Source organism: Neophocaena asiaeorientalis, unplaced genomic scaffold (genome assembly GCF_003031525.2).
Source record: "Neophocaena asiaeorientalis asiaeorientalis breed wild unplaced genomic scaffold, Neophocaena_asiaeorientalis_V1.1 scaffold155, whole genome shotgun sequence".
NCBI lineage: Eukaryota > Metazoa > Chordata > Mammalia > Artiodactyla > Phocoenidae > Neophocaena > Neophocaena asiaeorientalis.
In genome coordinates, this window is record NW_020173040.1 from 5,597,866 (window position 1) to 5,615,663 (window position 17,798).

The 17,798-nt window shown below is 52.7% G+C and overlaps 1 protein-coding gene across 6 annotated transcripts in view; it reads left to right on the forward strand.

Moving 5' to 3' along the window:
* Window positions 1-17,798, forward strand: part of ARNT2 (aryl hydrocarbon receptor nuclear translocator 2) — a 215,893-nt gene that overhangs the window by 180,836 nt on the left and 17,259 nt on the right. For all 6 annotated transcript variants that reach the window (XM_024742784.1, XM_024742783.1, XM_024742785.1 and 3 more), the window contains 3 exons: window positions 8,783-8,855; window positions 10,115-10,238; window positions 15,491-15,590. In XM_024742784.1, the coding sequence (XP_024598552.1) occupies window positions 8,783-8,855; window positions 10,115-10,238; window positions 15,491-15,590 (297 nt within the window). The remainder of the gene's footprint in view (window positions 1-8,782; window positions 8,856-10,114; window positions 10,239-15,490; window positions 15,591-17,798) is intronic.

Genomic DNA, 17,798 nt, shown 5'->3' on the forward strand with positions numbered 1-17,798 from the left:
GGCGGAGTGGGCGGTGGGGTCTGCAGCAGTCAGCACCAATGCTCTGGAGGCGGCAGCAACCCCTCTGCCACCTGCCGCGGCTGCTCGGGTTTCTTGGCTTGTTGTCTACGGGCTGCCCCAGATCCGCTAAGTGCGCGCTTCCTTCGAACCCTGCGCACATCGTGTTGCCTTCCAGCGAACAGAGAAGCCAGGGCCCTCCGCGTGAACCTCTCCCTGTTCACGTGGGGGTCTGTCTCCATCCCCTCCACTCCTGCTCTGCTGGCTTCTCCCTCCAGGGCCAAGCCCTCCATTTGCTTTCTAGCTCCCAGCGCATCCTCTGTCTCCCGTGGCCCCTGGGTTCTCGTCCAGTCCCGCCACAGCCTCCCTCCCAGGCCCTCACCTAGCCACGTGTCTTCCTGATCTTGGAAAAACCCTGTCTTGCCAATCCTCCTTGCTTTCCTCCCACCTGGCCCTGCCACCTGTCTGTACTGGAGCCCCCTCACCATGCATCTCTTCTTGACCCCCGAGAGCCTGGCTGTGGCACCCAGCTCTGCTAACTTGCTTTCCCAGCAGCCACCAGGGACCCCATCAATAACTCGTTCTCACTGGTCATTCTTCCCAGACTGTCTGGCCAACTCCTCTTTTTGTCTTTTTCTTTTTTTATTATAATATAAATTAATTTATATATTTATTTATTTTGGGCTGCATTGGGTCTTTGTTGCTGTGTGTGGGCTTTCTCTAGTTGCGGCGAGCAGGGGCTGCTCTTTGTTGCGGTGCACGGGCTTCTCATTGTCGTGGCTCTCCTTGTTGCAGAGCGCAGGCTCTAGGCGCATGGGCTCCACAGTTGTGGCTCGTGGGCTCTAGAGCACAGGCTCAGTAGTTGTGGCACATAGGCTCAGTAGCTGTGGCTCGCGGGCTCTAGAGCGCAGGCTCAGGAGTTGTGGCGCATGGACTCAGTAGTTGTGGCTTGCGGGCTCTAGAGCACAGGCTCAGAAGTTGTGGCGCATGGGCTTCGTTGCTCTGTGGCATGTGGGATCTTCCCGCACCAGGGCTCGAACCCGTGTCCCCTGCATTGGCAGGCGGATTCTTAACCACTGCGCCACCAGGGAAGTCCCGACTCCTCTTTCTTTACATCTTATCCCTCGGCTTACTTGATTCGGATTCTTCTTACACCTCCATATTCTAGTCAGGGCTTTGCTGGTGGTGAGAATAACAGGAGGAAACATAGCTGTAGGTCCAGGTAGGCAAAAAGATAATGCTGTTATGTTTTACTAACTGACTTTGTCTAGTCACTGCTTGGTAAACTCAGTCAAATGGAGGGGTTTTTGCTTCTCCCACTTCCCCCGACCTGGGCAGGAGAGGGAGCCGAGCGGCACCTGCTAGTGCCAGGCCTATGTCCCGCCCTGGCCTTGGGGAAAATGGTGAATCTCAAGAAACAGGAGGAAGAGTCAGACGGGCAGGGCTCAGGATCCCATGGCTCCTTCTTCATTCCACAGAGGGGATGTGGAGGTGAGACACAGGCCTGACCTCCAGGAGCTCCTAGGATGAAGGTAACAGGTGTGCTCATTGACCTGGAGCCAGGGACGGGCAGTGGGAGCCCCGGGGGACGAGGCTGAAGTGAGCGAGAGAGCAACAGACCTGCTCGGCATCTGTTCAAGCCACGGCTCACCTGCAGGCTCCCCCTGCCTGTCCCGGCCTCTCTCCAGCCCCGCCAGCTGCCTGTACCCGAAGCCGTGGAAACGGGCAGGCCGGCCACGCATTCTGTGCCGCGGGCACTCTCCTAGAACGTTCACCCCCTTTTTTTTGCGGTACGCGGGCCTCTCACTGTTGTGGCCTCTCCCGTCGCGGAGCACAGGCTCCGGACATGCAGGCTCAGCGGCCATGGCTCACGGGCCCAGCCGCTCCGCGGCATGTGGGATCTTCCCGGACCGGGGCACAAACCCGTGTCCCCTGCATCGGCAGGCGGACTCTCAACCGTTGCGCCACCAGGGAAGCCCCCACCCTCTTGATGCCCACCTGTTGACTGGCTCTTAGCGCAAGGTGCCTCCTGCTACGATCCTGTCCCTCTTCTCTTCCATTCATCCCTGCCTGCCTCCCTGCCCCACGCCCGCCGCGTGTGTGGTGCCTGATGTCTGTGGCTTGCTGCGAGAGAACCTCTGAGGGTGTGGCAGGAACAGCCCACCTGTCACTGAACCTGCTCAAGTGCGGGCCTCCCTCTGCAGTGGAGAGCATGGTCCCAGGCTGGGCACCGGGCAGAGTCCTCTAGACTTAGGGCAGAAGAACAGACTGAAGCTCCCTTTTTTGGGGTTTTGGTAGTTTTACCTTTTTCACCGTTCATTCACTTCTAACATGAATACAAGCTTCAGCCATCACGGTCGCGTGCCTTGTTGCAACTCAGTTCAACGCAGTGGGTAGTCACTGAGCACTGTGCCAGGCGTCCAGTAAACTCAGGACGCCTCTGTTCTGGTCTCTGCACCACCACCACCCCGCCTCCCCGGAAGGCTCCCATCACGTGGAGAGCGTGAGAAGTAGGCAGCAGGAGGGAGGGACAGGTAAAAACGCCATCACGAGGGCACAGGGGAGACAGAGAATTCCCGCTTCCACACAGGGCCTCCGAGAAAGCATCCCCAGCAGGTAGCGGTGCAGCGGAGTCTGGAAGGAAAGTGAAGCCCTTCCTCCTAAAAGCAGTCACAGGCAGAGGTTTTGATTATTTCCTGGAAGTCAGACATCGTTGACAAAACAGAACATTCTGTCCCCGGGGGTGTCCCTACATCTCTTCTCAGGACGATTGCTCCTGGCAGCTCACTGAGGTTAGATGGGGTGATGATGTCCCTCGGCACATGGCCTCACACCAGAGGCCTGAACTATTGTCTGCTGGACCAAAAGGTCTTCAGTGGGTAAAGATGGTAGGAAATGTTTACTGTGGACAGTAGAGGGCAGTGACAACTGTCACAAGAACCGTCCGCCCTGCTTCACATTTGTGGCTAAACGTCGCCAGCAGTAGGCAGACTTGTTACGCAGAGGTCCTTACATGCTCTGTGCTGGCAGGGCCGGGGGCGGGGGTGGGGGGGGAGGCAGGGGATGGAGTTGCAAACCCAGTTGCATTCAGTCAGGAGCATTGAAAAGAAACTCCCCAGGGAAATGGAGTGTTAATGGTCAGCATTTGAAGCTGCTGAGAAGAAGGCCTCTTTGTCACCCTTGCCTATTTTCCTGGTACGTTGATGGAGGAAAATGGAGCGAAATGCAGAAAACACAGACTCCCATTTCACACACTGGTGGCACAACTTTGAAACGTGCCCACGTCTTAGGGTCTAGTGATCGACACTGTTTCAGGTAGACAAGCCGTGGGCGTCTTGGTGCAGGAGTCATTCGCACGGCCCAGGGGCTGTGCTTTCCTTCGCGGGGACGGAAGGCAGCCCTTTGCCTCTGCTGGGTGTGAGCCCTGTTTGTGCCACAGCCCCTTGCAAAGTCACTGTGGGTCTTCATAACCACAGCTGTGTGTTGTGCCTGTGTGTGTGTGTCCTTGAAACTCCACCACGCCCGTAGTCACGGTGGGCGTCTCAGGGCCCGCCGTCCAACCCCACGTCTTCAGGGACGGCTGTCTCGGGCCCAGCCCCCCTGGCCGGTAGTTGGCAGGATGTGGGAGCAGGGAGTAAAAGGAAGCAAAGAAGACCTACAAGGAAGGTGTCACTCCTGGTCTCTGCAGAACTTAGAGAAGGGGAAGGGGCCAAAACACCCTGTCACCAAGCCCCATCCTGGCACTTGTCTTGGGTCCTGCCCCCTCATCCACCTGCAACAGACAGCCTGGCAGAGAACCGGCCCCCAGGTTCCATCTGGGGTCCTCTCTGGCCCTCCTTCTCCTCCTCTGCCCCTTCTCCGATGACCCCATCCAGGCCTTTGCCATCTCCTGGGTGAGCATCCGTCCTCCTTCCTGACCGGTTCCTCCTGCCTTCCATCCGGCCCCAGACGCCATCTCTCTAAAACCGCACTCACACTGCACCCTGTCCCTGATCAGAACAGTTCCAAAGCCCTTGACAGGCACCCAGAGTCCTTCACAATGGGCATGCAGACGGCGCTTAGTCAATGGTGGGTATTATTCGCCTCGCTCTGGTCAGCTGAGCTTGCCCAGCCCCTAGATGGCTCCAAGCTGGATTCCAGTTCCACCCAGGGGTGCGATCACACGCTGTCCCCGAATGCCCCCCTAATGGCTGGTTGCTCGCTTACTCAGGCTGAGTAAAAGCCTCCATTCTGGGAGCGTCAGAGATAAATAGACAGCGTCTGCCCGACATCCTGCGCCTTCCCGTGCAGGGAGGCCACACGGACAGGAAGCCTGGGCTTGATGCGTCTGGCTTCTAACCATCAGCTCTAGTCCCCCAGCTAGTGGGCAGGGGCCAGGGGGCAGCGGTCGGGGGCAGTGGCAGCCCGGTTCCCTCAGGTACCTCCCGTGCACTGTCAGTCTGAGCTGCACTGCAGCCGAGCTGCCGTTTGTCTCCCTCTCTGGAATTTGCAAGCACACCAAGGTTTATTTTTATTCCGTTGTCGTGAAATGTCCGAGAAAGCTCCTTTGGCTTCTTCTCAGGATGGGGCGGCCTGCAGGTCAGCATTTCTTCCCCATGCACTCGGCTACGGAAGCGGAAACCAAAGGCCAGGACAGAGAATCTGATGTCCGGACCACAGGGGGAGCGAGGTTAGGATCCTTGGGATTTGCCAGCCAAGGCTGAGACTTTATTTTCCTTCTACGGTGAAAGTTGCTTTCTGTGGTCTCAAAGCCCCCGGAAGCAACAGAGCTGAGAACAAACTCCCATCGTAACACCTCAGGCCCTGACCACACTTCTGTGCAAATTATAAGCCCATCTTCCCTGCATCGCAGACCAGCCCCAGGGTACACAGCAGGGTGAGTGGAGAGGTCTGGGTTTCTGCCCTGTTCACCCCACGGCCGGGCCCCAGGCACAGCAGCACAACTGCCCACTCACCAAGATTCTGTGCTTGGACTGGACACCAAGGCTGAGCCACAAGGTAGGAGTGGTCATTATTTCTTGGAAAAATGCTTGTGGGTTGAAGGTTGGGCCCTGGGAAACTTGTGAAAGGAAGAAAGGGTGGTCCACGGATTCCCGCCACGAAGGAGAGTTCACTGCTTCAAAAATCCCAAAGCACAGGTCTTTTTTTTCTCTCCCACCTGGTGGCTCAAGGTGGTGTCTTGTGGGGCCCACAGCTCTGGAATGGGAGGCGTGACGTGATGTTTCCTGTTACACCTGTGGGACAGAGTGCGGGGTCTGCAACCAGACGGACTTGGCTTTGAGTCCTGTGTGCACCACACAGAACTGTGTCACTGAGCCTCAGTTTCTTTATCTGTAAAATGGGACTTTTGCAGAGATGTGAAAACAGTAGCGAAGTACTGGCTCTGGGTACTACACTCAGATTTTAGAGGCCCTGCAAATGAAAGGTGAGGGTGCCCTCAAGATGTAAATCAAAATAAAAGAAAACAAAACTGTCAAGTAAGAATAAGAAAATATAGAAAGTTGTGATTTTTCTATTGATGATTATATCGATTCTTTAAAATGTTTTTGAAATACCCGTTTTTTTGAAAATTATTTTTAGTGCTCCTGTTTCCTGGTGTTACAAGCATAGGCTTAGACTGCCTGGTGGGCAATCTCAGGAAGCTGGTTTTATTGTTAACCTTTTCCCTGGGCTCTCACACCAAGGTGGGAAGACATACTGTGTGCTCAGATAGAACCTCATTCTTCCCGTGTCGTGGCCTTAACGTACCGCAGTTGCTCGCCACCTTGTCTGTTTTCCTCTGGAGGTTGTCAGCTCCCCAGGGGCAGAGACCACATAGGTTCTGAATCATCACCCTCTCTCCAGTGCCTGGCACAGAGCTTGGCGTAGGTATTTCAGCACACTTCACTGAAGACATGGCTCACCCGGGCTTAGTTCCAAATAAACTATTCACTGGGTCCTCCAACTGGGGTCCTTTTCTAGGATGTCTTCCCTTACAGGGGACACACACGCCAGGGACACCAAGTGAAAGGCACGGCTGGAGGAGTGAATAGTGTTCGGACCGTACATCTCTGAATGCTGAGAAAAAGAGTTGAGAAGCACAATTCAGGTTCTTTTGTGTTTCTCCAGGGCAGAATTGGAACTCAAACTGGGAGTTGTAGGAAGGTAGATTTGGGCTGTTTTGGGGACAGACTTTTTATATTGTTTCTGTCTACAAATGGAGCAGGCTGCCTCGGAAAGTAGCGAGCTCCCCAGGACAGCGGCGGTCGGGCAGAGACTGGCCAGTGGCCCATCTGAGATGATGTATCAGTACTAGGGACTGCTCCAGCTGGGGAGCTGGGGACCAGATCCCCTCTGTTCATTCCGTTCCTAGTTGCTGAGAATAGTCAGGAAAAGGAATGCTTCCGCACTTGATGTTAGAAAGTCTCTTCGTTCTCGGTCTTCACCACCTACCAGCCTGGCGGTTGTGTTGACGTTCGTGTTTGCCCTTTGAGACCTTGTTTCCACACTCTGCCCTGTTATGTGCCCAGGAAGGGCCAACGTTGAACTCTATGGACAGGAACGAGAGGGTTTCCAGTTGTCCGGCCAGTGGAGGGACAGGCTGCAGACAGCGGGGTGAGAGGAGGCCGGCCACCTCCCAAGGCGAGCGGAGGCTGCATCCATCATCAGGCAGCTGATTCCTGCCGGCTCCCCCTGCCCCTTCAGCCCAGGGGGAGGTTGGGCTTCCCCCCACTGCTGCTAGCCCAGGGGTTCTTCAGTATCCAAGCCGAGTCTCCCTTACCACTGTCCCACACCTGCCAAGTAACCCCTTCCCTACACCCTCTTTGATCACCCCTTCCAAGAGCGCCATCCAGTCTCTGCAGCCCGGTAGCCTCTCTGGGCCTCAGTTTCCCCACTTGTAAAGGGAGTTTCTAAAATATCTACCTCGAGGGTTAGCTCACGGTGAGGCTAACGTGAGTTGCGTGAGTGCAGAGCCGTAGCAGAGGGCTGGGGCGGACGCACAGCGGATGCCGGCGTCTTTGCCCTCCCCCTGGCCCAACTACACCGCTCCTCGGAGGGGGGCCCTCCAGATCCTGCTGATTCAGGTTGCAGTTATCCCACTGTGAGCTCGCAGTGGCTCTTCTGCAGGGACCTGCTCCCCTGACTGAGTCGGTCCACACCAGCCCACCCCTCCGTTCCTCCCCGTGGAGTGTCTAGTGAGCTCTCCGTGCACCTCACACCCCGAGTGAAGGCGGGGGGGATCTGTGAGCTGTCCCTCCAGGGGTCCTGCTACCTCCCTGTCCAGGGCGTGGCCAGGGATGAGAAAAGCTTGATGTCCAGAGATGTACAAAGGGACCCCCTAGGATCATTCTTGCCTTAAAATAGTGAAATAGTGAAAACGAAAATCTATCCAATTAATGCAAGCACTTAAGATATTTTTTTCCATGTTCCAAATCTTATTCACCCACATAGGACATAACGTTTGTAGCCATAATCATAGCGTCCGTAACATTTCGTGCTGAACTTTGTCACACACTCTTATCACACCTTCTGGTGTTTCCAGGTGGTCTTCACAGTGGCCACTGCTGGTGACCGTGGAGGATTTCCTCAGCAAATTAATATACGTAGTTTACCAAGCCACTCCCCTATTATAGCCAGCTTTGCGTGGATAGCTCTTGTTTCCTGCCCCTGAATCATCTCCTTAGCAGAAACCCCAGCAGCAGGGGGACCACCTGGAAGGGAAGGGTGTGACCCTGGCCGTACCTCCTAATGTGGTCACCGTACCGCTTTCCAAGAAGATTGCGTCCACACACGCTTCTCCTACAGAGTGTGAGCTGAGTGGTTTTAACACCAAGCCACCACACTAAGCATGTTTTTACTAACTTAGTAGGTGAAAAATTATACTTCGAGGTTATTTTAATTTGCACTTATTTTGTTTATTTTAGTGGTGAAAATATTTCCCTAATTACTTGCTTGTTGTATGTATATACATGTTATATGTATACATATTGCATATTACATATATGTCTGTGCTTGAATGGTCTGTTCATGTCCTTTAAATTGAGGCACGGGCAAGGGTGGGGGACTGATTTTTGTCAGTAATTTGCCAGTAAGATTTTGTCTGACATCCCTGTTGGTGGTTAAGGGTCATCCTGCCCCTTTTGTAGGCTCTGAGCTGCAGGACTCACTGTGCCTTGAAAGTAACCCAGTTTCCATACTTTAAAACGTCAAGCAACCATTCCCTCTAAGTAGTCTTGCGGTTTCCCAAGTCAAGCAGCCCAGTACCGTGCAGAGAGCAGAGCAAGCCGGGGCAGACGCGTGAGGTCAGATCCTGGCTCTGTCGTGTCATAGTCACTTGCTGGTCAGCCAACTGGGACAACCGCTTGGCCTCTTTTGACTTCCATCTCTTAACTTTAATGTGGGGTAAAGTAACCCCTGTGAAAATTTAGCGTGAGACTTGGATGGGATGATGTCACCTCCTACCAGCTTACAGGGAAACAAGCATTGGCTGAAGCCAACAGCATCGTTGGGCTTTTCTGAATTTTGCCTTAAATGTTTTTCTCTTTTAATGTTGGTGTCTTTTACCCTGCATAAAATGAAGTCATAAATCAAAACTTATTTCCTAAATATTGGCGGCCTGCACTTGAAAGACAAGGCTTGGGGTCTTGATTTGGGACATAAAAATAATGAAATCAGTCATAACTGAGAACAGTTTAGAGACCTATCGGCCATTGCCGTCTGTGCCCTTGGGGAGCGGGGACAGTTGTGGCTCCGCCCCGTCAGCACCACTTCTGTTCTTCGTGACTGCTGACTCCTTGTTTCCCAGGCAGCTTCAGCAGCAGCAGGCGGAATTGGAGGTGCACCAGAGAGACGGGTTGTCATCCTACGACTTACCGCAGGTGAATTTCTGGAAAGCGCTTTCCCAGTTGGAACTGTCTCCAACCAAAGGACTGCGGACTAAATCTATTCCTTAGCTTGAGCCCCTCAGCTCAAGAGGTGCTGTCTCTCCCTCTACCCACCCTGCAAAAAGCATTTTGGTCCCCGGAGTGGGGCGGGGGGTCAGCTGTGACTCTTCCATGCAGAGCCGAGCCGAGCCATGAAGAGTGTAAAACAGGAAGCGCTAGGAGGCGCGGTCAGCCAGCACAGTAAGTGCCCTACATACGAACCTTCAAGCTGCGAGCTTTCAAAGATGCGAACGTGCATTCACACGTCCAGTCACGGAAGTTAGCTCACGTGTCTGGCGAACATTGTCACGTGCGTGCGTCCTCTACAAGTGACTGTGCTTTTGTGTACTTTACAGTAGAGAGTACAGTCCTACAGTATCTTTATTTCAAGCCCAGGATGTCCGGAAGCAAGTGTAAAAGCAGCAGTGATGTAGCTGGTACTAGTGTACTTTTCAAGGTACGGTACTGTACGATTAAAAAGGTCTTCTTTATGTTTTGTTTGTTTTTTATGTATTATTTGTGTGAAAAGTATGATAAACCTATTACAGTACAGTACTATAGAGCCGATTGTGTTCGTTGGGGACCTAGGCTAACTTTGTTGGACTTACAAACAAATTGGACTTAAGAACATGCTCTCGGAACAGAACTCGTTCGTATGTAGGGGACTTACTGGGACTGAGATGCAGAGGCTGTGTGGGAACTAACCCTAACCCTAAGCCAGCACGGCTTTGAACTGTGTCAGCCCTGCAGCCTCCTCGCTGCTTCTCCCGCCTTTAGTCTGAGCCGCTCTGTTCTCAGCACACTTGTCCGGTCACAGCCTGTGTCTCCCACTTCACCGCCCTGTCCCCTTTCCTTCTCCCATCTCCCCAGGCCCCACTGTGGGAGAAACCGCAGCTCGTGTGGGTATTTGGCCTCTCTCTCCAATTAAACTTTATGTTCACTTTTCCCGATATTTAGACTAGGTTGATTGTTTTTATCTCTCTCCAAGTGATCAGTGGGACTCCAGTAACCTTTCTGTGGCCTCTCGTTCACACCCCCGCCCGTCTGTTCTTGGCTTTCCTGTACAGAAAAGCTCCTGCCCTACACAACACCGAAGGCTGAAACGCCAGCAATTCTGAGGGAGGGGGATCCGGTGGAGGCAAACAGGTGACCTCTGGGAGCGTTTGCTCTGCACCTCACACGCAGGTTGCTCTTGTGTTTTCATGTGCAAACAGGTTCCTGTCTCCAACCTGCCAGCCGGGGTTCACGAGGCCGGGAAGTCTGTGGAAAAGGCAGACTCAATCTTTTCCCAGGAAAGAGATCCGCGGTTTGCCGAGATGTTTGCAGGAATCAGTGCGTGTAAGTTTCCAAAGGATGCTGAGGTTGTGAGATTGTGGGGTTTATAGTCGCTGTCCAGCCGTTTGGAGGCAGCCACCCTTGAGGGTGAATTTACAGCGACTTCTACAGGGTAGAAAAGTAGCACCGAATACAGGGGTTCCAGTGGATCCTCTCTACTCCTGGCCTCGCCTCTCATTTACCCGTTACCTGGGGCAACCAACCTGGAGCCTCTGACATCTCATCTTCAAAATTTGAGGAATTGGAATAAATGAGCTCTATTAATCATGGTAGAATTTAGTTTTATCAAGACAAAGACATGTCCCTATAAAAAAATATATATCTTGGGACTTACCTGGTGGTGCAGTGGTTAAGAATCCGCCTGCCAATACAGGGGGCACGGGTTTGAGCCCCAGTCCGGGAAGATCCCACATGCTGTGGAGCAACTAAGCCCGTGAGCCACAGCTATTGAGCCCACAACTACTGAAGCCCGCGCACCTAGAGCCTGTGCTGTGCAACAAGAGAAGCCACCACAATGAGCGCACTGCAACCAAGAGTAGCCCCCGCTCACCACAACTAGAGAAAGCCCGCGCGCAGCAACGAAGACCCAACGCAGCCAAAAATAAATACATTTATTTAAAAAAAAGAATCTCAACTTAATCTCTAATGCAGAGGGGACCGCATTTTAAAATAGAAATATGCAGTAAAAAGGAAAATAAAAATTATCCAGTATCCTACCACCCAGATTTTATCTTTTTTAACTTTTTAAAAGTCGTGCTTTTTGTCTTTTTCTGCACATGTGAAATCTTTTTATATACAAAATCGAGCTCCTGCTGTTCGGTAGCTTACTTTTTCACATGACAATCTATTATGAACGTCTTTCTAGATTATTAAATGGTCTAAATCGTATTTACCGCCTGCGTAGTTTCCATTGTATGGGTGTTCCACGGCGCATCCTTCATGGTGGTCACTGGGGTGCTCACCTGTGTTAGAACTGCAGTTAGAGAAAATGGCGCCATTCTTGGGACTCCGCTGGCGGTCCAGTGGTTAAGACTCTGTGCCTCCACTGCAGGGGACTCGGGTTCAATCCCTGGTCGGAGAGCTAAGATCCCACATGCGGCGAGGGGCGGCCAAAAATAAATAAATAAATGATAAAAAGGTATAAGAAATTTTTTTAAAAAAGAAAATGGTGCTGTTCAAAGTTCAGGTGTCACGTGGAACCCGCGTGTGCAGCTGCCTCGCTCGCCCACTCAGACTGCCGCTCAGATCAGCAACATATAAAACTTGGAAATGTCCTTGTCAGTTCCAAAATTCAGGGAACAGATTCCATTTTCGTGTGATCTGTGAGATACAGTGTAATCGGGATCAGCTGAAGGGAGAAACTGGCCGACTCACGCCATGGAAGCGTGGGGAACGCAGTAATGGGAAGGGACCCCCATTAGCGTCCTCCTAGGACTAAGGAACCAGGGTCAGCACGGGTCACAGGGAGGACAGAGAGGCCCCGGGCAGCTGGGAGAGAGCAGATCTCAGGCCTCCTGCTGCCAGCACCTGTAGTGGAAGACCCCAGCCCTCGTGCCCACGTGGCTGTGAGCCAGATGCTATGAAAGTAGGGAGCGCGCTGGAGCTGCCTGAACTTAGAACAGCAACAGAGAACAGACCTGTGAGCATGACGGGTAGGCTCCCCTCCGGTGGTTCCCACCGGCCATCCAGATGTGCCACCCACCCACAGCGGTATTTCCTGGACTTTTATAGAGAAACGTAATTTCATCCAGCAAGAGGAAACAATAGCAAAAGTTCCTCTTCCTCTCAGATAAGCCTGAACTATTTGGTCAGATACCCACAGCATTTCTGGGAAACCCATTTGAAATTTTAATATTATACAAACATAGACCTTTTCCCATAAAGATGACAAAATAGAAAAAAAAATTAACAGAAGAGGAAAAAGAAGGGAAGGAAAATATGTAATCCAAGAGTATTTCCACCAACCAAGCTGCTTTCCTATATGAAAAAGCAACGGAAAGACCTTCTCGGACATGCACCATCTACTTATACTTCCTGGAAAAAAATTACTTGCAGAAGACTGTGCTTTTTGTGAAATGAATCAAATATGGAACACAAGAATGGAAGTGATAGGTTGGAAAAGAAGTAGCGATGAAAAAGTGAAACTAGTGACACCTGGAATTAATATAACATTGTTAGAAGATAAAAAAGATATTTAAAAATAAAAACCAGAGTCAATTCAGCAAAGATACATACTTTGGATCAGGGGACTAGAAACAGACATTTCTCATCAGTCTATACTATTTTATCTCTGACATATAACTTCAAGTATGTTTAAACATAACCACTAATGGATGGAAAAAAAAAAAAAAGGATGGAAGGAAAGAGGTCTCGCCTCCAAACCACTTCCAAGAAAAGACAAGGAAATTTTTAGCAACTTGCAAAACACTCAGGAGAAAAATAAAGAGAGAGAGCAAGAAAATATGAATAGCACGAGTAATGAAATAAGCTGATGCCCAAGGGATTCTGACGGATAATTCTTGAATAGTATGCTGCCAAAATGTGATATAACCAAAACAAGATGAAATGAAAGTATGGAACCGGAAAGAGCGGGTGGTGAAGATGCTCTCCAAAAACAAGGAGGAAAGCAGAGAAAGAAGCCTACTGTGTACAGGTAAAAGATGGAACCTAGGGCTTCCCTGGTGGCGCAGTGGTTGAGAGTCTGCCTGCCGATGCAGGGGACACGGGTTCGTGCCCCGGTCCGGGAAGATCCCACGTGCCGCGGAGCGGCTGGGCCCGTGAGCCACGGCCGCTGAGCCTGCGCGTCCGGAGCCTGTGCTCCGCAACGGGATAGGCCACAACAGTGAAAGGCCCGCGTACCGCAAAAAAAAAAAAAAAAAAAAGATGGAACCTAAAATGAAGATATAAATGTCATGAACAATGAAATGTGAAATCCAAAAATAGTTTGAAACATAAGAGATCCTGACAAAGCCAGATTATAGCAGAAGATTTCAATATGCCTTTCTTCATCTCTAGCAAATCATGTAGATCAAAATAATAAAGATATGGAATACTGAATAATTTTATGTATATATATATATAACTGGAGAGCATTTAGAAAAAAAATGTTTCTTATTTAACCAACCACCGACAAACCTTAAATACATGAGAAAAAGTGGCTTGTTTATAGTCAAGAGAAGTCCAGAAGTCTTCCTAACTCATGCAACTTTTAGCCTCATCTCTTTCTCTCCAAGATTCAAGGCCTTATGATCGGGTTAGCAATACACACCCAAGAGTCTGATCTCTTTCCATCCTGTAAGGATTTCCCAATGAGCACCCCGTCACTGCAGCAAAAGAAAATGGACCAGGAAAACTGCTCAGTGCCTCCGGTTTCTCAAAACGTCGCAAAGTTTTTTTGACACGTGTGGGCGATTCGTCACATGGCCCCTGAAGCCAGCTCTCTGGGCCCCAAGCCTGTGAGCCTGAGCGTCCATCACCTCTCACGCTCACTCAATGGAGGACCCACCCGCTCCGCCCATCCCCCCACCAGCAAGCCAGAGACAGGTGCAGACGTGGGGTCTGTCCAGGCGCAAAATAATTGCCTTTATATCCTTTATTCCAAGATCTTGTTGCAAGCAGGGATGTTAGGGTCTCTAGGAATAAGATGCGTAGGGATTTTGAGATTCTAGGGAAATTGGGAGGGTGCTTCGGAGAGCCCTGGACCCCTCAATTACCAGAGGGAGTGAGAAGGCTCCCGTTCCCACTCCTGTTTCTCAAACTACCACCCTCTTTCTCGTGTTAAGATCTCACAGCCCAGCTGGGATTTGAGCCCATTTCTTCAGCCTCTCTCTGTGGGAGAGACTGCTGAGCTGAGTTTTCTACTTAGCACTCCGTGGTGGCAGAAGAGCGTCCACTATTACGCATCTTGGCTGGGCCTGAGTGTTTTCGCTTGTATGAGGAGCTTGGCTTCTCAAAGAAACCCTCGTGGAAGGTTAAGGAACGCAGGTCGGGGCTGCTCCAGGTTAGCTGGAGCACCTGCTGGGTTAGGGCAGCGGGGTCAGGCAGGGTTCTGGGCCAGTGGGAGGAGTGCTGGACTTGGATTCAAGCTCTAAGTCCTCCTTCATTGGCTCATGAGCTTGGACAAACTGAGCCTCAGTTTCCACACTAGCAAGTGATAGCAAACATTTAAATGCTGTTGGCTCTGATACTGGCCCCTGTTTTAAGCACTTAACTTATGCTAACTCATTGAATTCCCACCACAGCCCTATGAGGAAGCTACTATTATTATCACCATCTTTCACTCGGGGGAACGGAGACAGGAGGAGGTTAAATAACATGTCCAAGGCCACACCCCAGATAAATAGGGCAGAGCTGGACGTTAGAGCCTGTCCTCTTAACCATGGCTCTGCACCTTCTCACGCATAAAATGAGAGGTATCGGGAATTCCTTAGCGGTCCAGTGGTTAGGTCTTTGCCTTCCAGTGCAGGGGGTGCAGGTTCGATCCCTGGTCGGGGAGCTAAGATCCCACATGGCAGACTTCCCTTGTGGTCCAGTGGTTAAGAATCCACCTGCCAGTTCAGGGGACACGGGTTCGATCCCTGGGCCGGGAAGATCCCACATGCTGTGGAACAACTGAGCCTGCGCTCTAGAGCCTGTGCTCTAGAGCCTGTGCTCTGCAACAAGAGAAGCCACCGCAATGAGAAGCCCGCGCACCACAACGAAGAGTGGCCCCCGCTCGCCGCAACTATAGAAAGCCCGTGTACAGCAACGAAGACCCAGTGCAGCCCCCGCCCCGCAAAAAAGCACAAACATATAATAAAAGGATCCCACATGCCTTGTGGCCAAGAAACCAAAACATAACACAGAAGCGATATTGTAACAAATTCAATAAGGACTTTTTTAAGAAAACGGTCCACATCAAAAAAATCTTAAAAAAAATAAAAATGAGAGGCATGATACCCACCCCAGGTGAGAAGAACTCCGTAAAATACTGTGTGAGGAAGAACCCTCTTTAGTTCTTTTCGTCTTCCCGACTCTCGGAAAGAGCCTGCCTTACAGCTTGTGGCCCAGCTGAGGCTTCAGGGAACAGCCGGGGGCCCTCAGGAGCAGTTGCAGAGATCAGGGCGGGGCGGGCTGCATGGGGATGGGCTGGGCCGCCCAGGGCCTGTGCCCTCCTGCTTGTGCACGCCGCCCCTGCATCTGTGCTCGGGGCTCCCTGCCCTGGGGTCTGCAGGGCAGGAACTCCTCCAATGTGACCCTTGCTCTGCTTTTCCCAGCGGAGAAGAAGATGATGAGCTCGGCTTCTGCAGCAGGAACTCAGCAGATCTACTCCCAAGGCAGCCCGTTTCCCCCGGGACACTCGGGAAAGGCCTTCAGGTACCTGGTGGGGGCGGGCAGCGGGGCAAGAGAGGAGGAAGAGGCCCCCCTACCCAGTGAAGCCCTGGGTCTCAGAGCTTGGCTCTGCGTGCAACAAATACTACAAACCCCACTTCGTGCTTACGCATCCACATGCCCGGGCCAGGCTCAGGAGTCCGGTGGCTCCGGTTCTGCCCTGTGAGCCCTAGGTGAGTCACCGTAAGTGATGGGGTCAGTTAACTCTGTATCGGATGTGAAAGGTGCCAGCCACTGCGTTGTGTAGCGGTGCCTGCCGGGGAGAAGGGAGTGAGGTGGCCTCTAGCCGGGACCCAGATGGGGCAGAGCTGGGGACGCCTGACAAGGGAGCAGACAGTGCTCTGTTCCCTGGTTCTGAGGCCATGGCCAACCCCACGGGGGAGAGGACAGCTTGGCCCATCATGCCTGGGGTCTCAGCCTACAGGGCCACTCATGGGAGGTACAAGCAGGATGTCTGGCCTTCCCACAGCTTGGCTCTTAGCATCAGGGACCTCTTGTAGGTCACAGAGGAGGCTGTGACAACACCACCATGACAGTACCACCGGAGGCAAGGCCTGACTCCACTGCCTGCCGGGGAAACAGGAGCACGGGCTGGGGAGAATGGCTAGAGGAGAGACCCGCAGCATTCAGGGAGGGTGTGGGGGTACTCAAGTGAGCGTCAGATGCCCGCAGACTCGCTAGGCAAAGCATCTCAAATGCGTGCCCGGGAGGATGGGGCTCCTCACACAGCCCAGCCTCTGGCTGACTTGGCCAGAGCTGAGTTTTCAGATAAGATGCAGGCAGGGACCAAGACTGGGCAGGTGGGACCAGCCACCCCAGGGAGAGGTCCGGGCTGGGACTGCCCTCTAAGGGGACGAGGCTCATGCTTCCACACTGGTCCATGGACAGACCTCCTGGGGAAGCAGCAGGTAGCTCGGCAGCTGTGCCCTGGAACAGCAGCCTCTGAAATCCTGGAGTGGCTCTGACCAGCCGTGCAGCTGGGCCTCGCTGGATTGCAACCTGTTGGGAGTCTCTGAACAGGCAGCGACTCTCTGGTCTGGGGACAGGAGGACAAGACGACAACCCCCAGTGAGCTGCTCCTGAGCCGTCATCACTGCCGGTCTCCCCGCTCTGCTGAGCGCTGGCCGAGGCTCCAGACTCCTGCCCTGCTGCTGTGTTACTCGTGCTCTCAGCACACGGTGAGCACCTGTAGTTCCGTGCCAGGCTGTGTGCCAGCCCAGGCCCGTGTTCACCGAGTCCTCGGAACACTTGCTGTTCCCGCCCTAACCCCCTGCCGTCTGGAGCAGAGGCCAGAGGTGAGGAGGGACAGCCCGAGGCAGCGTGGCAGGGGGCGGGAGGGCCGCCCAGAAGCAAAAGTCAAGTGGCCACCTGCTGCCAGGGCGGGCACCCAGCCATCGGGGATCAGAAGAGATGGGGAGGCCTCGAGTCTGGGAGAAACGGAACGAGACCTCGGAGGCCTTGAATACCACGCCCGGGAGTTCGGACTCCATCACTGATGACTTGTGGGAGAAGAGGCACTTGAGGAAGCGGAGTCCTGGAGAAAGTTCAGGGTGGCAGGGGTGCGGGGGGCGCAGTGGAGGAGTGAGACGGTCCAGCTGGAGGTGCTGTGCCTGTGTGGACTGTCATCACAGAAACAAAAGAGCGGGACAGGGTGGAGGGCGGTTACCAGAAGGGAAGGCAGGCTGGTGTCTGGACGGCTGTGTAAGGAAGGAGTCCGGGGGGGACACCAGCCTCCGTGTGGAGCCTGGCACTGGGGAGGCACTCACTAGATACTGGTCTATGGAATGAATGGATGGATTAATTAAAGGGGGCTTCCCTGGTGGCGCAGTGGTTAGGAATCCGCCTGCCAATGCAGGCGCCATGAGTTCGAGCCCTGGGCTGGGAAGATCCCACAGGCCGCGGAGCAACTGAGCCCGTGCGTCACAACTACTGAGGCCACGATCTAGAGCCCGTGCTCCGCAACAAGAGAAGCCACCGCAATGAGAAGCCCTCATGCATCAACAAAGACCCAACGCAACCAAAAATAAAAAGTAAATCAATCAAATAAATTTATAAATAGTAATAATAATTAAAGAATGCATGAGGCTTTACGCCTGTGGGATGGGCAGTTTCCTGTAAATCTGCAGGGCCTGAGCTGGTTTGAGTGGGAAGGGCTATGGGATGAATGACCCTGAGCCCCCACCATGTGGCAGC